Source organism: Microcaecilia unicolor, chromosome 3 (genome assembly GCF_901765095.1).
Source record: "Microcaecilia unicolor chromosome 3, aMicUni1.1, whole genome shotgun sequence".
NCBI classification, from domain to species: domain Eukaryota; kingdom Metazoa; phylum Chordata; class Amphibia; order Gymnophiona; family Siphonopidae; genus Microcaecilia; species Microcaecilia unicolor.
The window spans coordinates 9,273,867-9,294,582 of record NC_044033.1 but is presented as its reverse complement, the minus strand read 5'-3'; the positions used below and the strand labels follow the sequence as shown (position 1 = coordinate 9,294,582).

Sequence of the window (20,716 nt, the reverse complement as noted above, 5' to 3'; positions counted from 1 at the left end):
CAGACTGGATGGACCATGCAGGTCTTTTTCTGCCGTCATCTACTATGTTACTATGTATATCCTATCTGCACCATCCTTTTTTTTTATCGCCCACCAGGAAGGTGGCAATCAACAGAAAATATCTTAACTGAATTTGTATCTACTGTATGCACTAAATTTGACAACGTCCCACTAATAGGGGACATCAATTTACACCTAGATAATCGGAATGACAGTAATACAAAAAAATTACTTGATTTTTTTAAACTACTGGCAACTCAAATAACCATTCAGCCATACCTCTCACAATAAAGGTCACTTACTTGACCTATAAGCCTATAAATTTACAAACAAAATTTGCAAACAATAACTTTTATCTAAGTAATCCTGAGTGGAGTAGAACGGGTAAAAGAAAATTGATTTTTCACTCTTTCAGGAGTACAAAAACCCAGGAACCTCAATAAAATTACATGGAAAATACTTTTAAAACAAATAGGAGGAAATATTTTTTCACTCAAAGAACAGTTAAGCTCTGGAACTCATTGCCAGAGGATGTGATAACAGCAGTTAGTGTATCTGGGTTAAAAAAAAAAAAAGAGGTTTGGATGAGTTCCTGGAGGAAAAGTCCATAGTCTGTTATTGAGATGGACAAGGGGAAAGCCAGTGATTGCCCTGGGATTGGTAGCATGGAATGTTGTTACTAATTGGGTTTCTGCCAGGTACTTGTGACCTGAACTGGCGACTGTTAGAAGCAGGATACTGGGCTAGATGGGACCACTGGTTTGACTTGGTATGGCTATTCTTATGTTTTTAAGACGTGGAAGAGATACTAGTGCCAGAACAGTATTTAATGCCGAGGAGTCAAAGAAACTGAAACAAATCTCAGCAGACGTGAAAAATGTAATGGGGCAATTTACAAAGTGAAGAGTAGCAAATCACCTGGACTGGATGGTACAAGAGATCACAGAATAGAAGACAGATGACAATGTCTAGAAAAGCTAAACGAAGCTGGTAGAGCAGTCAGGAAAGCAAAAGAGACAAAAGGAAGAAAAAAAATAACAATTATGATAAAATGGGGGGGGGGGGGGGGGAGACAAGACCTTTTTTTTTTTAAGATAGGTTAGTGATAGGAGGAACTGGCATTGTGAGATTCAGGAATATGCAGAAGCTGGAATTGCTTAACAAATATTTCAGTTTTGTGTTCACAAAACTGAGAGTAGGACTGCAGAAGACAAACACAAATAGGAATGGCTGGAGGGATGGAGTCCCTGAACAATTTTCAGAGGACTGTGTTTGTAAGGACCTGGCTAAACTAAAGGTGGACAAAGCGATGGGGCTGGATGGCATACATCTGAGCAGTGTTGGAGACGGTTCGCACCAGCTCACCAGTGCAGTTAGGGCTTGGGCACCCTCCTGGCATCAGTGTCCCCTGCGGCTTAGGCAATTTCTTCTCCACCCCCCCCCCCCCCCCTTCACTCGCTCTTTGTCCTCCACCTACCAGCACACCTCTTCTTGTTCTGCCAGTGCCACGATTAATTTTTTTTAACGCAGTGCTGGTGGGGAAGGGAAAGAGGGAGACGGACACATCAGTAAGAGCAGATTGCTTCAGCCAATCTCAGGGGTCTTCCTTCAGCCCTCAGGGATGGGACAGGCTGAAGGAAGAAGGAGAGAGAGGAATGTGTTGCCTTCCTAGTCCATCTCGAGGGCCTCCCCAAATTGCAGGGCTGGCCATGCCTAGAGAGACAGCCTGTTAAAAATTTCCCAGCACACCACTGCATCCGAGGGTACTGAAAGAACTTAGGGAAATTCTGGTGGCTCAAAAACTGATCTTCTAGAGAAGCAGTGAGAAGTGGCCCCAGAGGTCTGGAGGACGACAGATATGAACCCACTCCATAAAAGCAAAAGGTTGGGAACTATAGACTGGTAAGACTGACTCCTGTGGTAAGTAAATGAATGGAAACACTATTTATTTATTGCATTTGTATCCCACATTATCCCACCTCTTTGCAGGCTCAATGTGGCTTACAATTCATCATGGATACTGGAAGTAGAAGAGAATATACATTTGGTTTACAGAGGGTTGAGTGTTACATGGTGGTGAAATACAGAATAGATTTAAAGCAGCAGATATTATAAGACAATACTGGAAATTTTAGAGGTTATGAAGTTACTCATGTTGATTACAGGAACCGAGGCAACATGGTTTCACTAGAGGAAGGTCTTGTCAGACAAATCTGATTAATTTCTTTGACTGCATGACCAGAGATTTGGATTGAGGGACAGAACTAGATATGGTGTATTTAGATTTCAGCAAAGCCTTTGACATGGTTCTGCACAGATGACTAATAAACTGAGTGTCCTCAGTATGGGCCCTTAAGTGACTGTCTGGATTAGGAATTGGTTGAGTGGAAGGTGAAAGAGGGGAGTGGTAAATGGAGCCCACTCTGAGGAAAAGGATGTTACCAGTGAAGGTTTGATTCTTGGGCTAGTTCTTCTTAAAATTTTTGTAAGTGATATTGCTGAAGGGCTGTCTGGTAAGATTTGTCTCTTTGCGGATGATGCCAAAATCTGCAATAGGGTAGATATCTCTGTTGGTGTGGATAACATGAGGAAGGACCTATTGAAGCCTAAGGAATGGTCCAGAATTTGTCAGCTAAGATTTAAAGCTAAAACATGCAGGGTCTTACATCTGGGCTGCAAAAATCCAAGGGAACAGTCCAGTTTAGGGTGTGAAGAACCTTTGTGAACGGAGGAGCAGGATGGGTGTGATCATATGTGCTGATCTTAAGGTGAACAACCACGTAGAAAAGGCAATGGCAAAAGCTAGAGGGACGCTTGGGTGCAAAGGAAGAGGTAGGAAAAAAAAAAGGAGGTGGTGATGTCTCTGTATAAAAAACTCTGGTGAGACCTCATTTAGAATAGTGTGTACAATTCTGGAGACCAAACCTTCAAAAAGATATAAACAGGATGGACTCAGTCCAGAGGGTGGTCATCATAAAACATATGGGGATAGACTTGAAGATCACAATATGCAGGGCCACCGAGGGGGGGGGAGGGGGCAAGATTCCCCTAGGCCTGGCGCTGGGGTCTCTCTCTCCTCTGCTCCTCTTGACGGGACATCTTGGGTGATCGCGTCCCAAAAAGAGCAGGAGAGAGAAAACTCTGGTGATGGGACCCCCCCTTAGAGGATGGGAAGGAGCAAACACAGGGCTTCGGGGCCTCTGGTTTGGCTGGAAGGGGTCCCCAGATCCCACCAGCAGAAGCAGCCTTCCTTGAGCGCTGTTCTTCACTCTGCTGCATTGCCTGCCCTACGGCTGCTTTTCCTCTCATGTTGCGCATGCTCGGTTTTGATGAAATTAAGCATGTGTGACGCGAGGGGGAAAAGAAGTCGCAGGGGCAGGGCAGGCAATGCAGCGGAATGAAGAACAGCGCTGGAGGAAGGTTTCTGCTGGCAGAGCTTGGGGACCTCCGCGAGACTAGGTATGTGGAGTTGTATTGGAGGGGGGGGGGGGGGGGGGGCGCCACAGCAGCGACCCTTCCCCGGGCCCAGCTCAGTCTCTCGATGGCCCTGTCAATATGTTTTTGCTTTGGAAGAAAGGCAGGAGAAGGGAGATATGGTAGAGATGTTTTAAATACCTATATGGCACAAATGCACAGGAAACGAGTCTCTTTCAATTGAAAGGAAGCTCTGGAATGAGGGGGGCATAGGGAGAAGGAGAAAGCGGTAAGCTGAGGAAATACTTCAAGGAAAAGGTGGTGAATTTGTGGAACAGCCTCTTGGTGGAAATAAAAACTATATCCGAATTTAAGAAAACTTAGGACAAGTACACATAGGACCTCTAATGTAGTGAAAGGGAGAGTAGATGGCCTGGATGGGCAGACTGGATAGGCCATATGGTCTTTATCTGCCTTCACTTTTCTCTGTTTCTATGTTAGAAAAAGCAATTTGCAGGGTTTGCTGCTTTGTTTTCTATCTTATGTTTGCACCTCACATTTTCTTAACACAGTTACCTATCCATCCACCCCAATTAAACACTGAATAAGAGACCAGAGGAATCTCTGTCTTCATCTACAATCCACATACTGCACATCAAAATCTGCTCCTTGCACTGGCTACAACTAACTCTTCTGCAAGTCCATTTACTTAGCAGGAAGAATGCACTCAGCCTGTCAAAGTGTATTTCAGGAGCCGATTTCCTACTATGCAAAGATTCTGTTTAGTAGACAGCCCGGGTATGATGCTCCTGCACCTAAAAGTCGTCCCGTCTCATTTTATTGGTATTCATGAAAGGATTCACTTGTCTGGAATGTTTTTGCGTTTGGGGAGCGTGCCAGGTGCCCTTGACCTGGATTGGCCACTGTCGGTGACAGGATGCTGGGCTAGATGGACCTTTGGTCTTTCCCAGTATGGCACTACTTATGTACTTATGTACTATCCCAATGTGGCCACCCACCTCTCACCTTTGCGTTCCAGGATGAGGGTGTCACGGCGCTGCTTCATTTCTAGACTCAGATTCTCCACCATCCGGTCGATGCAGTTGTCCAGGACAAGGGACCGGGTCTGAGAGACAATCTCCTGCCGACAGATGGGACACTCTACTTTGCGCTTCATCCACTCCTTTATGCAGTAAGAACAGAAGCTGTGTGCACAGTTCAGAGTGACAGCCTGAAAGGAAAGACAAAGGCAAAGCACCGCTTAATTTCCGTTTCTCAGCTTGCAATTCACCACCCACATTCAGGAACCTCAGCAGAGGACAGGAAGGCTCAGAATGAGTCAGGCAAACGTTTTTAGAACCTACCCTGGACACCTCTCACACACCAGCTGTAGTACATCTGAGGCTGGGTGCCAGATGAAAGTCATAAGTACATAAGTAATGCCACTGGGAAAAGACCAAGGGTCCATCAAGCCCAGCATCCTGTCCACGACAGCGGCCAATCCAGGCCAAGGGCACCTGGCGAGCTTCCAAAACGTACAAACATTCTATACATGTTATTCCTGGAACTGTGGATTTTTCCCAAGTCCATTTAGTAGCGGTTTATGGACTTGTCCTTTAGGAAACCGTCCAGCCCCTTTTTAAACTCCGCCAAGCTAACCACCTTCACCACGTTCTCCGGAAACGAATTCCAGAGTTTACGCGTTGGGTGAAGATAAATTTTCTCTGATTTGTTCCAAACTTACTACACTGTAGTTTCATCGCATGCCCCCTAGTCCTAGTATTTTTGGAAAGCGTGAACAGATGCTTCACATCCACCTGTTCCACTCCACTCATTATTTTATAGACCTCTATCATGTAATGACGCAAAGTATACTGTTGAGGATGCTCCACTAAACTGCATCAATTGTAAGATAATCCCAAACAGCCAAAGTGGGGTAAGTGACTTAGGGACACAGCAGGTGGTTGGAGTATCTCCGGCTGGTGTAATGGGAAACTGCCTGAGAACAGAAGATGGAGCTTGAGTGGACACAGTGAGCCTGAAGAGGTTAGTCAGGTCCACAGCCACTCCTTTGTGTTCTGAATGCAGCAGCGAAATCTAGAAAGGAGATTGTGAGAGTCTTTGGCACTAAAAGTGATGCATGTGCACAGAATTGGAATAGATTTTTTTTTTGTTACATTTGTACCCCGCACTTTCCCACTCATGGTAGGCTCAATGCGGCTTCCATGGGGCAATGGAGGGTTAAAGTGACTTGCCCAGAGTCACAAGGAGCTGCCTGTGCCTAAAGTGGGAATTGAACTCAGTTCCTCAGGACCAAAGTCCACCACCCTAACCACTAGGCCACTCCTCCACTGTTGCTACTATTTGAGATTCTACATGGAATGTTGCTATTCCACTAGCAACATTCCATGTAGAAGTCGGCCCTTGTAGATCACCAATGTGGCCGCGCAGGCTTCTACATGGAATGTTGCTAGTGGAATAGCAACATTCCATGCAGAATCTCCAATAGTAGCAATATTCCATGTAGAATCTCCAATAGTATCTATTTTATTTTTGTTACATTTGTATCCTGCGCTTTCCCACTCATGGCAGGCTCAATGCGGCTTACATGGGGCAATGGAGGGTTAAGTGACTTGCCCAGAGTCACAAGGAGCTGCCTGTGCCTGAAGTGGGAATCCAACTCAGTTCCTCAGGACCAAAGTCCACCACCCTAACCACTAGGCCACTCCTGCACTGTTGCTACTATTTGAGATTCTACATGGAATGTTGCTATTCCACTAGCAACATTCCATGTAGAAGTCGGCCCTTGTAGATCACCAATGTGGCCGCGCAGGCTTCTACATGGAATGTTGCTAGTGGAATAGCAACATTCCATGTAGAATCTCCAATAGTAGCAACATTCCATGTAGAATCTCCAATAGTATCTATTTTATTTTTGTTACATTTGTACCCCGCGCTTTCCCACTCATGGCAGGCTCAATGCGGCTTACATGGGGCAATGGAGGGTTAAGTGACTTGCCCAGAGTCACAAGGAGCTGCCTGTGCCTGAAGTGGGAATCCAACTCAGTTCCTCAGGACCAAAGTCCACCACCCTAACCACTAGGCCACTCCTGCACTGTTGCTACTATTTGAGATTCTACATGGAATGTTGCTATTCCACTAGCAACATTCCATGTAGAAGTCGGCCCTTGTAGATCACCAATGTGGCCGCGCAGGCTTCTACATGGAATGTTGCTAGTGGAATAGCAACATTCCATGTAGAATCTCCAATAGTAGCAACATTCCATGTAGACTCTCCAATAGTATCTATTTTATTTTTGTTACATTTGTACCCCGCGCTTTCCCACTCATGGCAGGCTCAATGCGGCTTACCTGGGGCAATGGAGGGTTAAGTGACTTGCCCAGAGTCACAAGGAGCTGCCTGTGCCTGAAGTGGGAATCGAACTCAGTTCCCCAGGACCAAAGTCCACCACCCTAACCACTAGGCCACTCCTCCTCCAACTGATACCATCCTAGATGTGTGTGGGGAAGACCAATGTGGAATCCTTGTGCATAGAAATTCCATGTTTGAAGAGAAGGAGTATACTGCTAGGGCTCTACTACCATCCATCAGGACAGAACAAACAGACAGATGAACAAATGTTTACAGAAATTAGTAAATCTGGCAAGATCATCAAGGGTAGAGCAGAAATAATTCAAAATACTTCACCAAATCTACTTTCATCTACTCTGCCCCCGGGAATGGTCAGCCTCAAATATATAAATAAGTGGAGAAAAAAAAAGAAATCCTCAGAGGACAACAAACTACAAACACACAGCTGAATTAAGTCAGCAGATCACAATAATCATAGGTCATATAAAAAAGTCACAGACTCAGAGCAGGCAATGAACAAAACTTCTTCTAGCCAACGATAAAGTCACTTAGCAGCAATTCATTACAAGTGGAGAAAATCCACAGTAATTTTCTTGTTCAACTGCAAAGTTCACATAATCCCAACAGGAGACCCTGTTTCACCCGAAGGCATCACCAGGGGAAGACACGCCAACTGGGAACATCCAAATCCATACTCAGAATGGCTGTGGGGAAAACTATACACCCAAGGATATGGGCCATGATTTTTCCTCATTTTGCTGCATAGTCTTGGATCAGATATCTAGGTGATCACCGTTTTTCGGTGTCTGAGGCAGGAACAGCAGCATTGGATATATCTCCTGTGAACAGTCTCCCCTGATGGGTATAAATTTTGTGCTGGAATGGAAGCTTTTCCTTTAATTGGTTGTTTTTTGCTGTTTGTCTTTTTCCATTTGCTGGATTCTGCAACATACTGACATCTTTTGCGCTGTGATTTTTTCAGTTGGGGTGTATGATTTCCCCCGCAGCCATTCTGAGTGAGGATTTGGACGTTCGAATTCTGCGGCTCTTCCCCCGACGATGCCTTCGAATATTGACTGGATAAATGCTACATCTGGGAGCGCTAGGGAGGTAAAATTCTTGATGGCTCAGACCAATGGTCCAAATAGCCCAGTATGCTGTTTTCCAAACAGTGGCCAAGCCAGGTCACAAGTACCTGGCAGAAACCCAAGTCGTGGCAACACTCCATACTACAAATCCCAAGGCAAGCAGTCGCTTCCCATGTCTGTCTCAATAGCAGACTATGAACTTTTTCTCCAGGAATCTGGCTAAACCTTTTATAAACCCAGATGTGCTAACCACTGTTACCACATCCTCCGGCAAAGAGTTCCAGAGCTTAACTATTCGTTGAGTGAAAAAAATATTTCCTCCTATTTGTTTTAAAAGTATTTCCATGTAACTTTCTCGAGTGTCCCCTAGTCTTTGTACTTTTGGAACGAGTAAAAAATTGATTTACTTCTACTCGTTCTACACCCCTCAGGATTTTGTAGACCTCAATCATATCTCCCCTCATCCGTCTTTTCCAAGCTGAAGAGCCCTAACCTCTTTACCCTTTCCTCATATGAGAGAGGTGTGGTAACCGTGTTAGTCCACTCTTAAAGGTTATCAATAGAGATCAAACAAATTAAAACATGGAAAAGAAAATAAGATGATACCTTTTTTATTGGACATAACTTAATACATTTCTTGATTAGCTTTCGAAGGTTGCCCTTCTTCATCAGATCTGACGAAGAAGGGCAACCTTTGAAAGCTAATCAAGAAATGTATTAAGTTATGTCCAATAAAAAAGGTATCATCTTATTTTCTTTTCCATGTTTTATTTTGTTTGATCTCTATTGATAACTCATATGGGAGGAATTCCACCCCCTTATTATTTTGATTGCTCTTCTTTGAACCTTTTCTAATTCCAATATATCTTTTTCGAGATATGGTGACCAGAACTGAACGCAATACTCAAGGTGCGGACGCACCATGGAGCGATACAAAGGCATTATTGTATTTTTGGTCTTACTCACCCATCCCTAAGGTCTTCCTGCAATATTTCACAGTCTGCACGTGTTTTAACAACCTTGAATAGTTTTGTATCATCTGCAAATCTGATCACCTTACTCATCTTTCCAATTTCCATATCATCATTTATAAATAGGTTAAATAGTACCGGTCCCAGTACAGATCACTGCGGTACTCCACTGTTCACTCTCCTCCATTGAGAGAAATGACCATTTAACCCTACCTCTGTTTTCTGTCCAATAACCAATTCCTAATCCACACCACAGACTTGCCTCCTATCCCATGACTCTTTAATTTTCTCAAGAATCTCTCATGAGGAACTTTATCAAAAGCTTTCTGAAAATCTAAATACACTACAGCAACTGGTTCACCTTTATCCACGTTTATTTACGCCTTCAAAGAAATGAAGCAAATTGGTGAGGCAAGACTTCCCTCGACTGAACCCATGCTCTGTCCCATTAAACCATGTTTGTCTACGTGTTCTATAATTTTATTCTTTATAATAGTTTCCACCACTATTTTTTCCGGTACTGAAGTCAGGCTTACCAATCTGTAATTTCCCGGACCATCCCTGGAACCTTTTTTAAAAACTGGCGTTACATTAGCCACCCTCCAATCTTCAGGTACTATGGATGATTTTAATGACAGGTTACAGATCACTATCAACAGATCAGCAATTTCATGTTTGAGTTCTTTGTTTTTGTTACATTTGTACCCCGCACTTTCCCACTCATGGCAGGCTCAATGTGGCTTACATGGGGCAATGGAGGGTTAAGTGACTTGCCCAGAGTCACAAGGAGCTGCCTGTGCCTGAAGTGGGAATCGAACTCAGGTCCTCAGTTCCCCAGGACCAAAGTCCACCACCCTAACCACTAGGCCACTCCTCCACTCAGTACCCTGGGGTGTATTCTGTAAGGTCCAGTTGATTTCTCACTCTTTAACTTGTTAATTAGCCTCATTATATCTTCTAAGTTCACAGAGATTTGTTTCATCTGCATAGTCACCCTTGAAAACCATTTCCAGTACAGGTAGATCTCTCATATCTTCTTCCGTAAAGACCGAAGCAAAGAATTTATTCAATCTCTCCACTTTGGCCTTGTCCTCCCTGAGTGCCCCTTTTGCTCCTTCATGATCTAACAGTTCCACAGATTCCCTCACAGGCTTTCTGCTTCTGATGTACCTGAAAAAGGTGTTACTATGAGTTTTTGTCTCCATGGCAAGTTTTTCTTCATATTCTCTTTTAGCCTTCTTTATCAGTGTTTTGCATCTAGCTTGACAGTGCTTATGTTGCTTCTTATTTTCTTCATTCAGATCCTTTTTCCATTCTTTGTAGGATGCTCTTTTGGTTCTAATAGCCTCTTTCACTTCACCTTTTAACCATGCTGGCTGTCGTTTGCTCTTCTTTCCACCTTCGTTAATAATGTGAAATACATCTGATCTGGGCTTCCACGATGGTGCTTTTAAACAACATCCACACTTGATTTAAAATCCTAACCTTTACGGCCGACCCTTTCAGCTTCTTTTTAACCATTTTCCTGCTGCTACAGTAGATTTCTTTAGTGACTTCACTCCAGATATCAGCTCAAATCTGATCATGTTATGATCACTGTTTCCCAGCGGATCGTACCATGCCCTGCATTCTGCTAAAGATTAGATCTAAAATAGTATGGCTACTCTTATGTTCTTAAGAAGAGGGAGAGGTGTTTGGACCCAGGGGAGGAGGAGTATCAAGAGAGCTGCTGACTCGTGTTCAAGGAGGGAGGGAGGGAAGGAGAAATGCAGCATGAGGGAAAAAAGATGCAGCTTTAGAAAAAAAAAAAAAAAAATCGGGCGATGTCACAGGGCATGGCACACTGATTGAAAAACGCTGGTTTAGTGTTAGCAGCATACATATTACAGAGTAGTACTAGGGACTTGCACTACATAATAGCCAGTATTACCCCAGAGCGTCCTTCTGCAGAAAGAACAGAAGGCCTTTCCAGAATAATCTCTCTCCAGCCTTCCTTGCCACAGCTGGGGTCTCAGTATAGTCTCCCATGTTGCTCTAAACTCAGATGAGTTTCTTGAAGTAAGCCTAAGGAGGGTCTTTTCCTATTTAGTATTTTATATTGTTTTATTAAAGATAGGCCCCCTACATTCCACAACATGATGTCATGTTATCCCCTCATTTAGGGCAGCCACTAGACTATGATCCCCCAATAACCAGTGGTAAGGCCATCCCAGCCTCTGACTTTTCCCATACCATCCTACCTCTTCCTCTTTAATAAACCTCCTTTCCTTATCACCTCCTGTCCTATTTATTCCCTGACCATCTCCATTAACTCATATCCCTCCTAATTCTAGCCCTTCCCCTCCCATCCCACCCTGAATCTTATTTAATATGCCAAATTTCAACCCATTACCTCTTCCTCCCTGACATATGTAGCCTTAATCCCAGATACACCAATTAACCCCTCCCTCCCAGGGCTCAAACAACTTTTATTCACTAATCTCATCCTATATCCATGAGGATCAGTTCACCTCCATGCAATCAAGAATAGATGTCATCTGGGGTCAGAGGAGATCAGGAGCTTAACCGAGATTGGTTAGCAGAGCCAGTAGTGGGAGGCGGGGCTGGAGGTTGGGAGGCGGGGATAGTGCTGGGCAGACTTATATGATCTGTGCCAGAGCCGGTGGTGGGAGGCGGGGCTGGTGCTGGGCAGACTTATACGGTCTGTGCCAGAGCCGGTGGTTGGGAGGCGTGGCTGGTGCTGGGCGGATTTATACGGTCTGTGCCAGAGCCGGTGGTTGGGAGGCGGGGCTGGTGCTGGGCAGACTTATACGGTCTGTGCCAGAGCTGGTGGTTGGGAGGCGGGGCTGGTGCTGAGCAAACTTATACGGTCTGTGCCAGAGCCGGTGGTTGGGAGGCAGGGCTGGTGCTGGGCAGACTTATACAGTCTGTGCCAGAGCCGGTGGTGGGAAGCGGGACTGGTGGTTAGGAGGCGGGGATAGTGCTGGGCAGACTTATACGGTCTGTGCCAGAGTCAGTGGTTGGGAGGCGGGGCTGGTGGTTGGGAGGCGGGGATAGTGCTAGGCAGACTTATACGGTCTGTGCCAGAGCCGGTGGTTGGGAGGCAGGGCTGGTGGTTGGGAGGCGGGGATAGTGCTGGGCAGACTTATATGGTCTGTGCCCTGAAGAGCACAGGTACAAATCAAAGTAGGGTATACACAAAAAGTAGCACACATGAGTTGTCTTGTTGGGCAGACTGGATGGACCGTGCAGGTCTTTTTTCTGCCGTCATCTACTATGTTACTATGTTTGCATTTTCAGCTCTAGTCAGGATATCTCCCCGCTCTATACTGAAGAGGTAACTTACTTCAGAAGTTTCTTTTTCTGTTATGGGAAGAGGAAATGCTAAAAGTATTAGACACAAAATGTAGCCCCTAGCTCAGTGTCTAGATTGCAGTAAGTTCCCTTAGATGCCGCAGCCCATTCTTACCTCAATAAAGTACTCCGAGCAGATGATACACTGCAACTCGTTCTCGAGCACATCGTTCATCTGACTGAGGAACTCCTCTTTCTGTGCTCTCACCTTCTCCTTTTCCTCCTGCAGACAGAAGGCAGGCAAATCAGGCACAGAAAGCTCTCTGCAGGTTTGGATGTATGGAGGAGGAAGAGAAACCTGATAGCCCAAGAAAGCAGCTGAGTAAATGTCACTCCTGTTCTCTGTCTGTGCCACAAGTGCAATAGAAAGACCATTTTCTAGATACACTGCTGGCAATTCCCTAAATGGACTGAATCAGACTTGGAAAAAGGAGGCTTTAGGCCACCACACAGCACAAAGCTTGACCCCTACATACAAATGAATGGCCCAAAGCAAAGGTTATGAAATTCCTCTGCTACTACAAATACCCTTCTGCTCTGTAAAGCCTTCCTGTTTACGAAAAATAAGAAACCCTTTCCCTTCTGTGCTGTGAAATGATTTCCAGGGCACCAAGAAAAAGAAATTAGCTCAAAAATGAAAGTTCAAATTAAAAAAAAAGCACGAGTATAATGCAAAACCTATTGGACCAACTCGCTGTTATCACCTTAACCCTTTATCTTCCTAATTCCTGAACACATATAAAAATAAGTTTGCCTGTGTTACTCATAGCCTTTCAGACTAAAAGACAGAATGAACACAGCTTTTCGAGATCTGTAACAGGCAGTTTCCGAGTTAGCAGTTCAAATTCAGTTTGAATCCCGGGATGCCGCACAGAACAGAGAGGAAGTGTTGGCAGTTTAAGAAGCGTACAGAAGGGGGCATGCCAGCTCTGGAGGATCTCCAACGGCAAATCAAATCCATCTTTCAGGTCCCTTCACTGTGAAAGCATCAATGCTCAAGCTTGCTAAAGTGTGCCTTGCAGCTAAGCAGAGAGCATCTTGAACCCCTAAAAACTGCTGTACAAGGCAGAGGGCTTAGTACATATTCTGCTATGATTGTAGCGGTTGTCTGGGCGTTGCCACATCTGAGTAAGTGGAACCAATGCTTCAGCCATTTTGCTGTGTGTGGCCTTCTCCAGGGTATTCTGTGAGGTCTGCAGTTTGTCTTTATATATAGTGGGTTCTCAGACCTGATTGGCTGGGGTTTGAGATGGGCGGTTTCCACAGGAAAGAGGGAGGATTTTGGAGGGAAAGTTCATTGGTCACAAATTTTGGAGAGAAAGTTCAATGGACAACTGCAACAATCATAACACCAGGCGCAGAAGCCAAAGAGAACATTCTGCTATCTTAGAGATAATGAGATTATACCCACAAGATGTGACTAGCACCTCCTGCATGACTGGGATTGTGATCTGTAGAACTTCTGCTTAGGTACACCTGCCAATTCATACTGACTCTGGAACTACGGATAGACTAACAAGTTCAAAGGTCAAGTAGTGCTATTTTGATTTTTAGTACCTTGGTCTCCTGGAGCTCTTTATTCTTGGCCTTAATTATCTGTTCAAAGTCCTTCTTGTTCCGATTTAGCTCTTCCATTAAGAGAATATGCTGCAGGATTAAAAGAAAGGCCATCAAGGCTAGATTAGAACAGAAAAGATACTCATGTCAGAGCGAAAATAAATGCAATTCAGAATTATTCCTGGCAGCTTCAGAAGCCAAAGAAAGGGGTTTATGTTCAAACACTGTTATTGAATAAAAAGTAGAAACACTATATTGTAAGCCATTCGGCATTTTTCAGAAGTCTTATAAAACCCCCTCCCATCTTCCCACAGCAGAAAACACTCCACACGGACCAAATACGGCAAAAAAACTCTGAAATATAAATGAAATCAATACAAAGAATAGACCAAGTACCCCCAATGTACCCAAAAATCACCCAATGGCCACAGGCAAGCCAACATGTGACATGCGAAAATAGTTGAATCGAACAAAGACCAAAAAGAGTTGTACCCAAAAAGGGAGGAAAGAAAGGGGGGGAAAAAACCCCATAAAGAAAGGGCAGCATGTGGATCCCACCCCCACCTTTGTATAATCTCATTAGGAGTTAAGAATTAAGCTACGCGCTTTATGAGGTGGCGATACGTATGCACCCCAAACGGACAACAAAAACTCCTTTTAAGAGAGGATTTAGCTTGACCCTGCTCCAGAAGCAATAGCCCATGAAAGCGATTCTGCCAAGCCCAAAAGGAGGGCACCCCTCCACTTGTCCACACTCCAAGTATATATTTTGAAGTAGAAGGCAGGGACCATGATTTTGGATTCTAAAAGCTTCCTATCGTGTCCCAATAATCTTTCTAAATAGCTTGTTAAAGTTCACCAAAAAACTTTTTATCATAGAGAACAGCCAAAAAGCATGTAAAAGTCAATTAATGCTGCTTTTGACACTGTCGATCACAGCATACTTCTAGATACCCTGTCCTCACTTCCAGGGCTCTGTCCTTTCCTGGTCCTACCTCTCCCTCCGCACCTTCAGTGTTCACTCTGGTGGATCCTCTTCTACTTCTATCCCTCTGCCTGTCGGCGTACCTCAGGGTTCTGTTCTTGGTCCCCTCCTCTTTTCTATCTACACTTCTTCCCTTGGTTCATTAATCTCATCCCATGGCTTTTCCTACCATCTCTATGCTGATGACTCCCAAATCTACCTTTCTACCCCTGATATCTCACCTTGCATCCAAACCAAAGTTTCAGCGTGCTTGTCTGACATTGCTGTCTGGATGTCTCAACGCCACCTCAAATTAAACATGACCAAAACCGAGCTTCTCATTCCCCCCCCCCCAAACCCACCTCCCCACTCCCCCCGTTTTCTATTCTGTTGATGTCTCTCATTCTCCCTATCTTCTCAGCTCGAAACCTTGGGGTTATCTTTGACTCTTCTGTCCTTCTCTGCTCATATCCAGAAGATCGCCAAGACCTGTCGTTTCTTTCTTTACAACATCCGTAAAATCCACCCCTTTCTTTCCAAGCACTCTACCAAAACCCTCATCCACACCCTTGTCACCTCTCGTTTGGACTACTGCAATCTGCTTCTTGCTGGCCTCCCACTTAGTCACCTCTCCCCTCTCCAGTTGGTTCAAAACTCTGCTGCCCGTCTCATCTTCCGCCAGGGTCGCTTTACTCATACTACCCCTCTCCTCAAGTTGCTTCACTGGCTCCCTATCCGTTTTCGCATCCTGTTCAAACTTCTTCTACTAACCTATAAATGTACTCACTCTGCTGCTCCCCAGTATCTCTCCACAATCGTCCTTCCCTACACCCCTTCCCGTGCACTCCGTTCCCTGGATAAATCCTTCTTATCTGTTCCCTTCTCTGCTACTGCCAACTCTAGACTTCGCTCCTTCTCTCTTGCTGCGCCCTACACCTGGAATAGACTGAGACCCTACGTCTTGCCCCATCCTTGACCATCTTTAAATCTAGATTGAAAGCCCACCTCTTTAACATTGCTTTTGATTCGTAACCACTTGTATCCACTCGCCTCCACCTACCCTCCTCTCCTTTACACATTAATTTGTTTGCTTTCTTTTTGTCTACTAGATTGTAAGCTCTTTGAGCAGGGACTGTCTTTCTTCTATGTTTGTGCAGCGCTGCATACACTTTGTAGCGCTATAGAAATGCTAAATAGTAGTAGTAGTAGTAGTTAATGTGTCCGCCCAGGATGCAACCTGAGCCCTGGTTGAGTGGGCCTTCAGTCCTTGAGGTACTGGACGACCCAAACCGATGTAGGCGGACTCACTGAGAATGGGGGCTCCTTGACCAGCTTACTTGCTAATCAGTAGGTGCAATGTGACATGTGTCATTAACTTTGACTAACAGCACTGGTCAAAGGGTCTCAACAGCACAAGTGATGGAACAGTTAACGCACTGGGCTCACATACTGTACCTCCTGCAGAGCCTGTGCCAACTGCTCCTTCAGATTCTCCTCTCCACTTGGCGATCTCAAACCCTGAGAAAAAAAAAATATACCAACACATTAGCGAGAAAGAATGGGCAACATGCAACAATACTCAGTTTTCTACTGTCCACAATTCTTTTGATTGAAAAAAAAACCCAAAACCTCCACAACATTACGTGCCCAGCTGTGTCTTTGAGCGGATCTGGAACCATTGTCACGATTTGTGGACTGGTCTTTGAAACTAAGTCAAACCAATTCTCTTGTATGGGACACTACACATTTTTTGTTTATCTTCCAGAAGTTACCAGAGGTTTCAACTTCTCATCATCGAGTGACTTTAGTCGTGCCATACAACATTCTACAATGAGCTACTTTTCACATCATGATGAACACCCTACACAATAGATCCATGCCAACAAGAGTACCTACAGTGTTTGTAATATAGCTATCTCAGTTGATATTGTCCCATAAATAATAATTAGTTAATTTTCATTCAGTGGTCAGTTTTTTCTGCAGACACATGGGGTAGACGTGGCCCTTAGTATCTATTCCTAAGAGTTTGACAGTCTAGGGGACATCTCAGAGGAGACTTTCTCTCCCTTTAACTCCCTCACCTCTTCTGCCTTTTTGTCAAATAAAATAAGTGCTTTGCTCAAACTTCTAAGCCTGCTACATTAGCTCTCCAACTTTGGAAGACAGAGGGACTTTCTCCTCAGTGAATTTCAGCCAACTATAAGTAATTTATTTGCCTTGAGCCTGGATTCTGCCACTTGTTAGCTCTTTTCCTGTGAGGCTCCTTTGGCAGCGGTATTATAGTTTATCGTCCTGCATGGATGAGATTGCCCACATTGCTTAGGAGCCTTGATAGCTGCTTAGCTAAATGGATATAATGCTTGAGTGAAGACTTCAATTTACAGTCCTGAGGATCCTGTACCGCCCTCAACCGGTAAAGTGGCATTTTTTGTGACCGCTGTGATCAAACAGTCTAGCGTAGGAAGTCTAAGGGACTCCAAATCCGACGCCGGCAAGGCATAGAGGCACGCTATTGCTCGTGCCACCCTCAGTCCCTCGTATCCCATTGCGCCAAGATAGGGACCTTCATAGCCTCATGGATGTGAAACGATTTTGCGGGCTTTTGTTCCCAGACATGATAGACGTGGCCGGCGGCCCAGCCGTGGAATCAGGAGAAGAGAGATATAAAATTTTGAACGCCCCGATGATCAGTGCGGGAAGTTCCTCCTTTCTAAGTAAACATGCCGCTGTGGAGTTATCCCTCTCTTCTGTCAGCAGTTCTCCCTCCTCCACAAGGTCTGTGGCCTCCGGAGGGGAGTCCCCAAAAAGGAGTACACTGTCTGTGTCCAACGCCAATGAAGCAGCATCCAAATCAAACGCCCGGGGGGCCGCTTGGCCAAGAGCATCTGTAGTGAGGAAAGATATCCCGGAGGGGAAGGGGGGGGTGTCCCGAAACTGAGAACTCCTTACCCATTTCAACATGAATGCTTTGTGCATAAGAAGCACAAATTCTGGTGAAAAAGGGGCACCATCGCTTCCAGGAGCATACGCCGGGTCTTCTGACAGATCGGGATCTGACAGCACAAAAGCCTGCTCAGACTGTGTCTTTCTTGCTGCTACGTGAAGTGCCGAATGTGGCAGCGCCGAGAAAATGGCACTCACAGCAGGGAATGCCACAGTCAGGCTCAATGTTCCCGCCAAAACTGAAATCAGCTTCTGTGTGTTGCTACTCACAACCGGGCTCTCTGGTATCAATGGCCTTGCGTTGCTGCGTGAATGCGTCACACCCTCCAGTCATTGCTCTCCAGCTCCCACACTGGAAGCAGGCATCTTGCAGCTTCAGACGGTGCTGACATCAGAAGCACTGAAGGCAAACACTTGTGCCCCCTCCCCCTCACACAGTTTCCAGTGCTGCAAAGTGCTCCTCCAACCAGTTCCCTTCTCTTTGTTTTTAAAAAAATTTTTAACTGCCCTGGTAGCGCTTACCTAAGCAACCTGTTGTAGATCTCTCTCTTTTTTTTTTTAATCAGGAGGCAGGAGAGAATAGCTGGGGCCAGATGCCCAGAAACAGAGAGAGGTCGTTGGGGGCGGGGGGCACCTGGCACCACCAGGTATACCCCAAAAATCCCAAACCAACTGTGGGACAGGCTAGGAGTCGGATCAATCCAAAGCTGCACAGTTATAACCATCCACCCGCTAGACAGAGCGAATGCTGAAGTGTAGCTGGCTGCACGTGACCACATATAGCTATCTCTGAAGTTCTCTCTCTAGCTCCATCTGCTGGTAGAGGGACATTACCCACAAGTCTCTGAATTGATCTGTGGGATGCTATGGAACAAGGTTTTAACACCTGTCTTCAATTTGGTGGAGGAGGTGTCAGCACAACCATCAGCTGGTAATGCATGCCACGGGGAAGGGGCCAAACAGGAGACAGCAGTCCCATGTTTAGATTCCAGAGCTTTTTTTTGACCACTGCAGCACAAGTTGAAGACTTCAACATATGGAGAACAACAATTCTAAAGATCCTTCTCTTGAATAGCAATTCCTAATGGAACCCAGCACTGGACATACTAGCTGACATCTGGTGAAATTCACTGGCACAGCAGCCTGTGCTAAATCTCCTCTCCCCAGCTTGGTACCATTACCTCTTTCCTGTCCTTTTGAGTGTATGTAGACATAACTACACAAAGTATGCATCCCAGAACACTGGAAGCTTTCCCAACTGCTTTATAACAGTGACTGACTCCCCTCCCCCATTTCTCTCCTATTTGATGATGGCATCTGACCCTTGGATTTGGAATTTTCGTGGATGAAAGCATTTTTCAACGTCTTTAAAGTCATATTTATTCTTTACTTCTGCTGACGTGTCTAGGTCTATTCTTGAGTCTCTACCTCAGCAAACAGGCATACCGTCTTCATACAGCATACCCCACTGATCACTAGTCTGAAACCTGCTAGTCAGGCAACTTCTCAGCCAGTTTCATTATTTGTCTTCTACCTCCTAGACTGGCTAACTAGTGGCTTTACCGAAATCCAGAAAGAAATTTTGACAGTACTGCAAGAGCGCTTCGAGATGCAAATTTCTGTGTAGCAGGATCTGCAAACACTTGGCACTCTCTGGTGATTACTAGGATTATTTCAATGCTCCAGGTATCAAGGGCTCTCCAACCAACACCTGAAATGGCTCCAACTTATTCAAAACATTGCTGCACACTTATTATTGGAGAAGAAGGGGTTTGATCATATTATTCCAGCTTTAGTACAGTGGAATTCATTTAAACGTACTGTGTCTGTGCTATTTAACTCATTGCTCAGTTATATTCCGGTATTAAAACTGTTCTTCACAACAAGCCTTGCTGTAGATCCCCGGCCTGCAGTAACTTTTGGATTTGGATGTTGCTCACATCTTTTTCAGTAGTAGCTTAAGGTGAGTTACATTCAGGTGCACTGGGCATTTCCCTGTCTATATATTGGAAAGGTTTTTACGTTTTATTTTTATTTTCTTATTATTTCCTTTTTAGCTAATGATATATTTTATGAAAACTCATTTCTGCTATTTCTGCTTATGCAATTCAAATTGATATTGCCCATACAAGAGTAACATCAAGCCCTAATACCATATGCTTTCCTGTTGTTATGTACATAAGTATGCCAACCCGCACAGAAGGTATATTCTCCACAGCAGAACAATGAAGCAAAAAAACAGTGGATCCAAAAAACCTCTCAGATGGTGTCTTCTTAAACAAGTCCTTGTTTAAGAAGACACCATCTGAGAGGTTTTTTGGATCCACTGTTTTTTTGCTTCGTTATGTACATAAGTACATAAGTACATAAGTAGTGCCATACTGGGAAAGACCAAAGGTCCATCTAGCCCAGCATCCTGTCACCGACAGTGGCCAATCCAGGTCAAGGGCACCTGGCACGCTCCCCAAACGTAAAAACATTCCAGACAAGTTATACCTAAAAATGCGGAATTTTTCCAAGTCCATTTAATAGCGGTCTATGGACTTGTCCTTTAGGAATCTATCTAACCCCTTTTTAAACTCCGTCAAGCTAACCGCCCGTACCACGTTCTCCGGCAACGAATTCCAGAGTCTAATTACACGTTGTTCCCCCAATGTTACACTGCTCTTTTCCATTGTTATATTCCTTACTGATACTCTTGAGTTTGTCTCGCTTAACTCCTCACTATGTAATCCATAACCGAGTAGTAACAAACTGTATTTCTATCACTCACAACTTATTGTAAGCCACACTGAGCCCGCAAAAAGGTGGGAAAATGTGGGATACAAATGCAATAAAATAAAAATAAATAAATAATATTGGCCACGATATCACAATGTGGGTGTAAACCCCGTTAATATTAGTCAGTTATGCCATTATTTAACTTTGGTACAGGCTTACTTAGTTGCATGTCTCGCTGCAGGTTTGACCAAGCTCCAAGTGGGGTAATGGTAAGGAATATATAAAACCCAGGGGTGCGCTTGTGCTCATATAAAGGAAAACTCCATGCTCC

The 20,716-nt window shown here is 44.7% G+C and overlaps 1 protein-coding gene across 3 annotated transcripts in view; it reads right to left on the bottom strand.

Moving 5' to 3' along the window:
* RNF8 (ring finger protein 8) overlaps positions 1-20,716 on the bottom strand; it is a 46,250-nt gene that overhangs the window by 11,460 nt on the left and 14,074 nt on the right. For 2 of the 3 annotated variants that reach the window (XM_030195761.1, XM_030195762.1), the window contains exons 4-7: positions 16,177-16,239; positions 13,758-13,847; positions 12,316-12,423; positions 4,441-4,645 (exon numbers count right to left, since the gene is read on the bottom strand). In XM_030195761.1, the coding sequence (XP_030051621.1) occupies positions 4,441-4,645; positions 12,316-12,423; positions 13,758-13,847; positions 16,177-16,239 (466 nt within the window). Of the gene's footprint in view, positions 1-4,433; positions 4,646-12,315; positions 12,424-13,757; positions 13,848-16,176; positions 16,240-20,716 lie in introns of all 3 variants that reach the window. The other variant, XM_030195763.1, reaches the window with a different exon arrangement.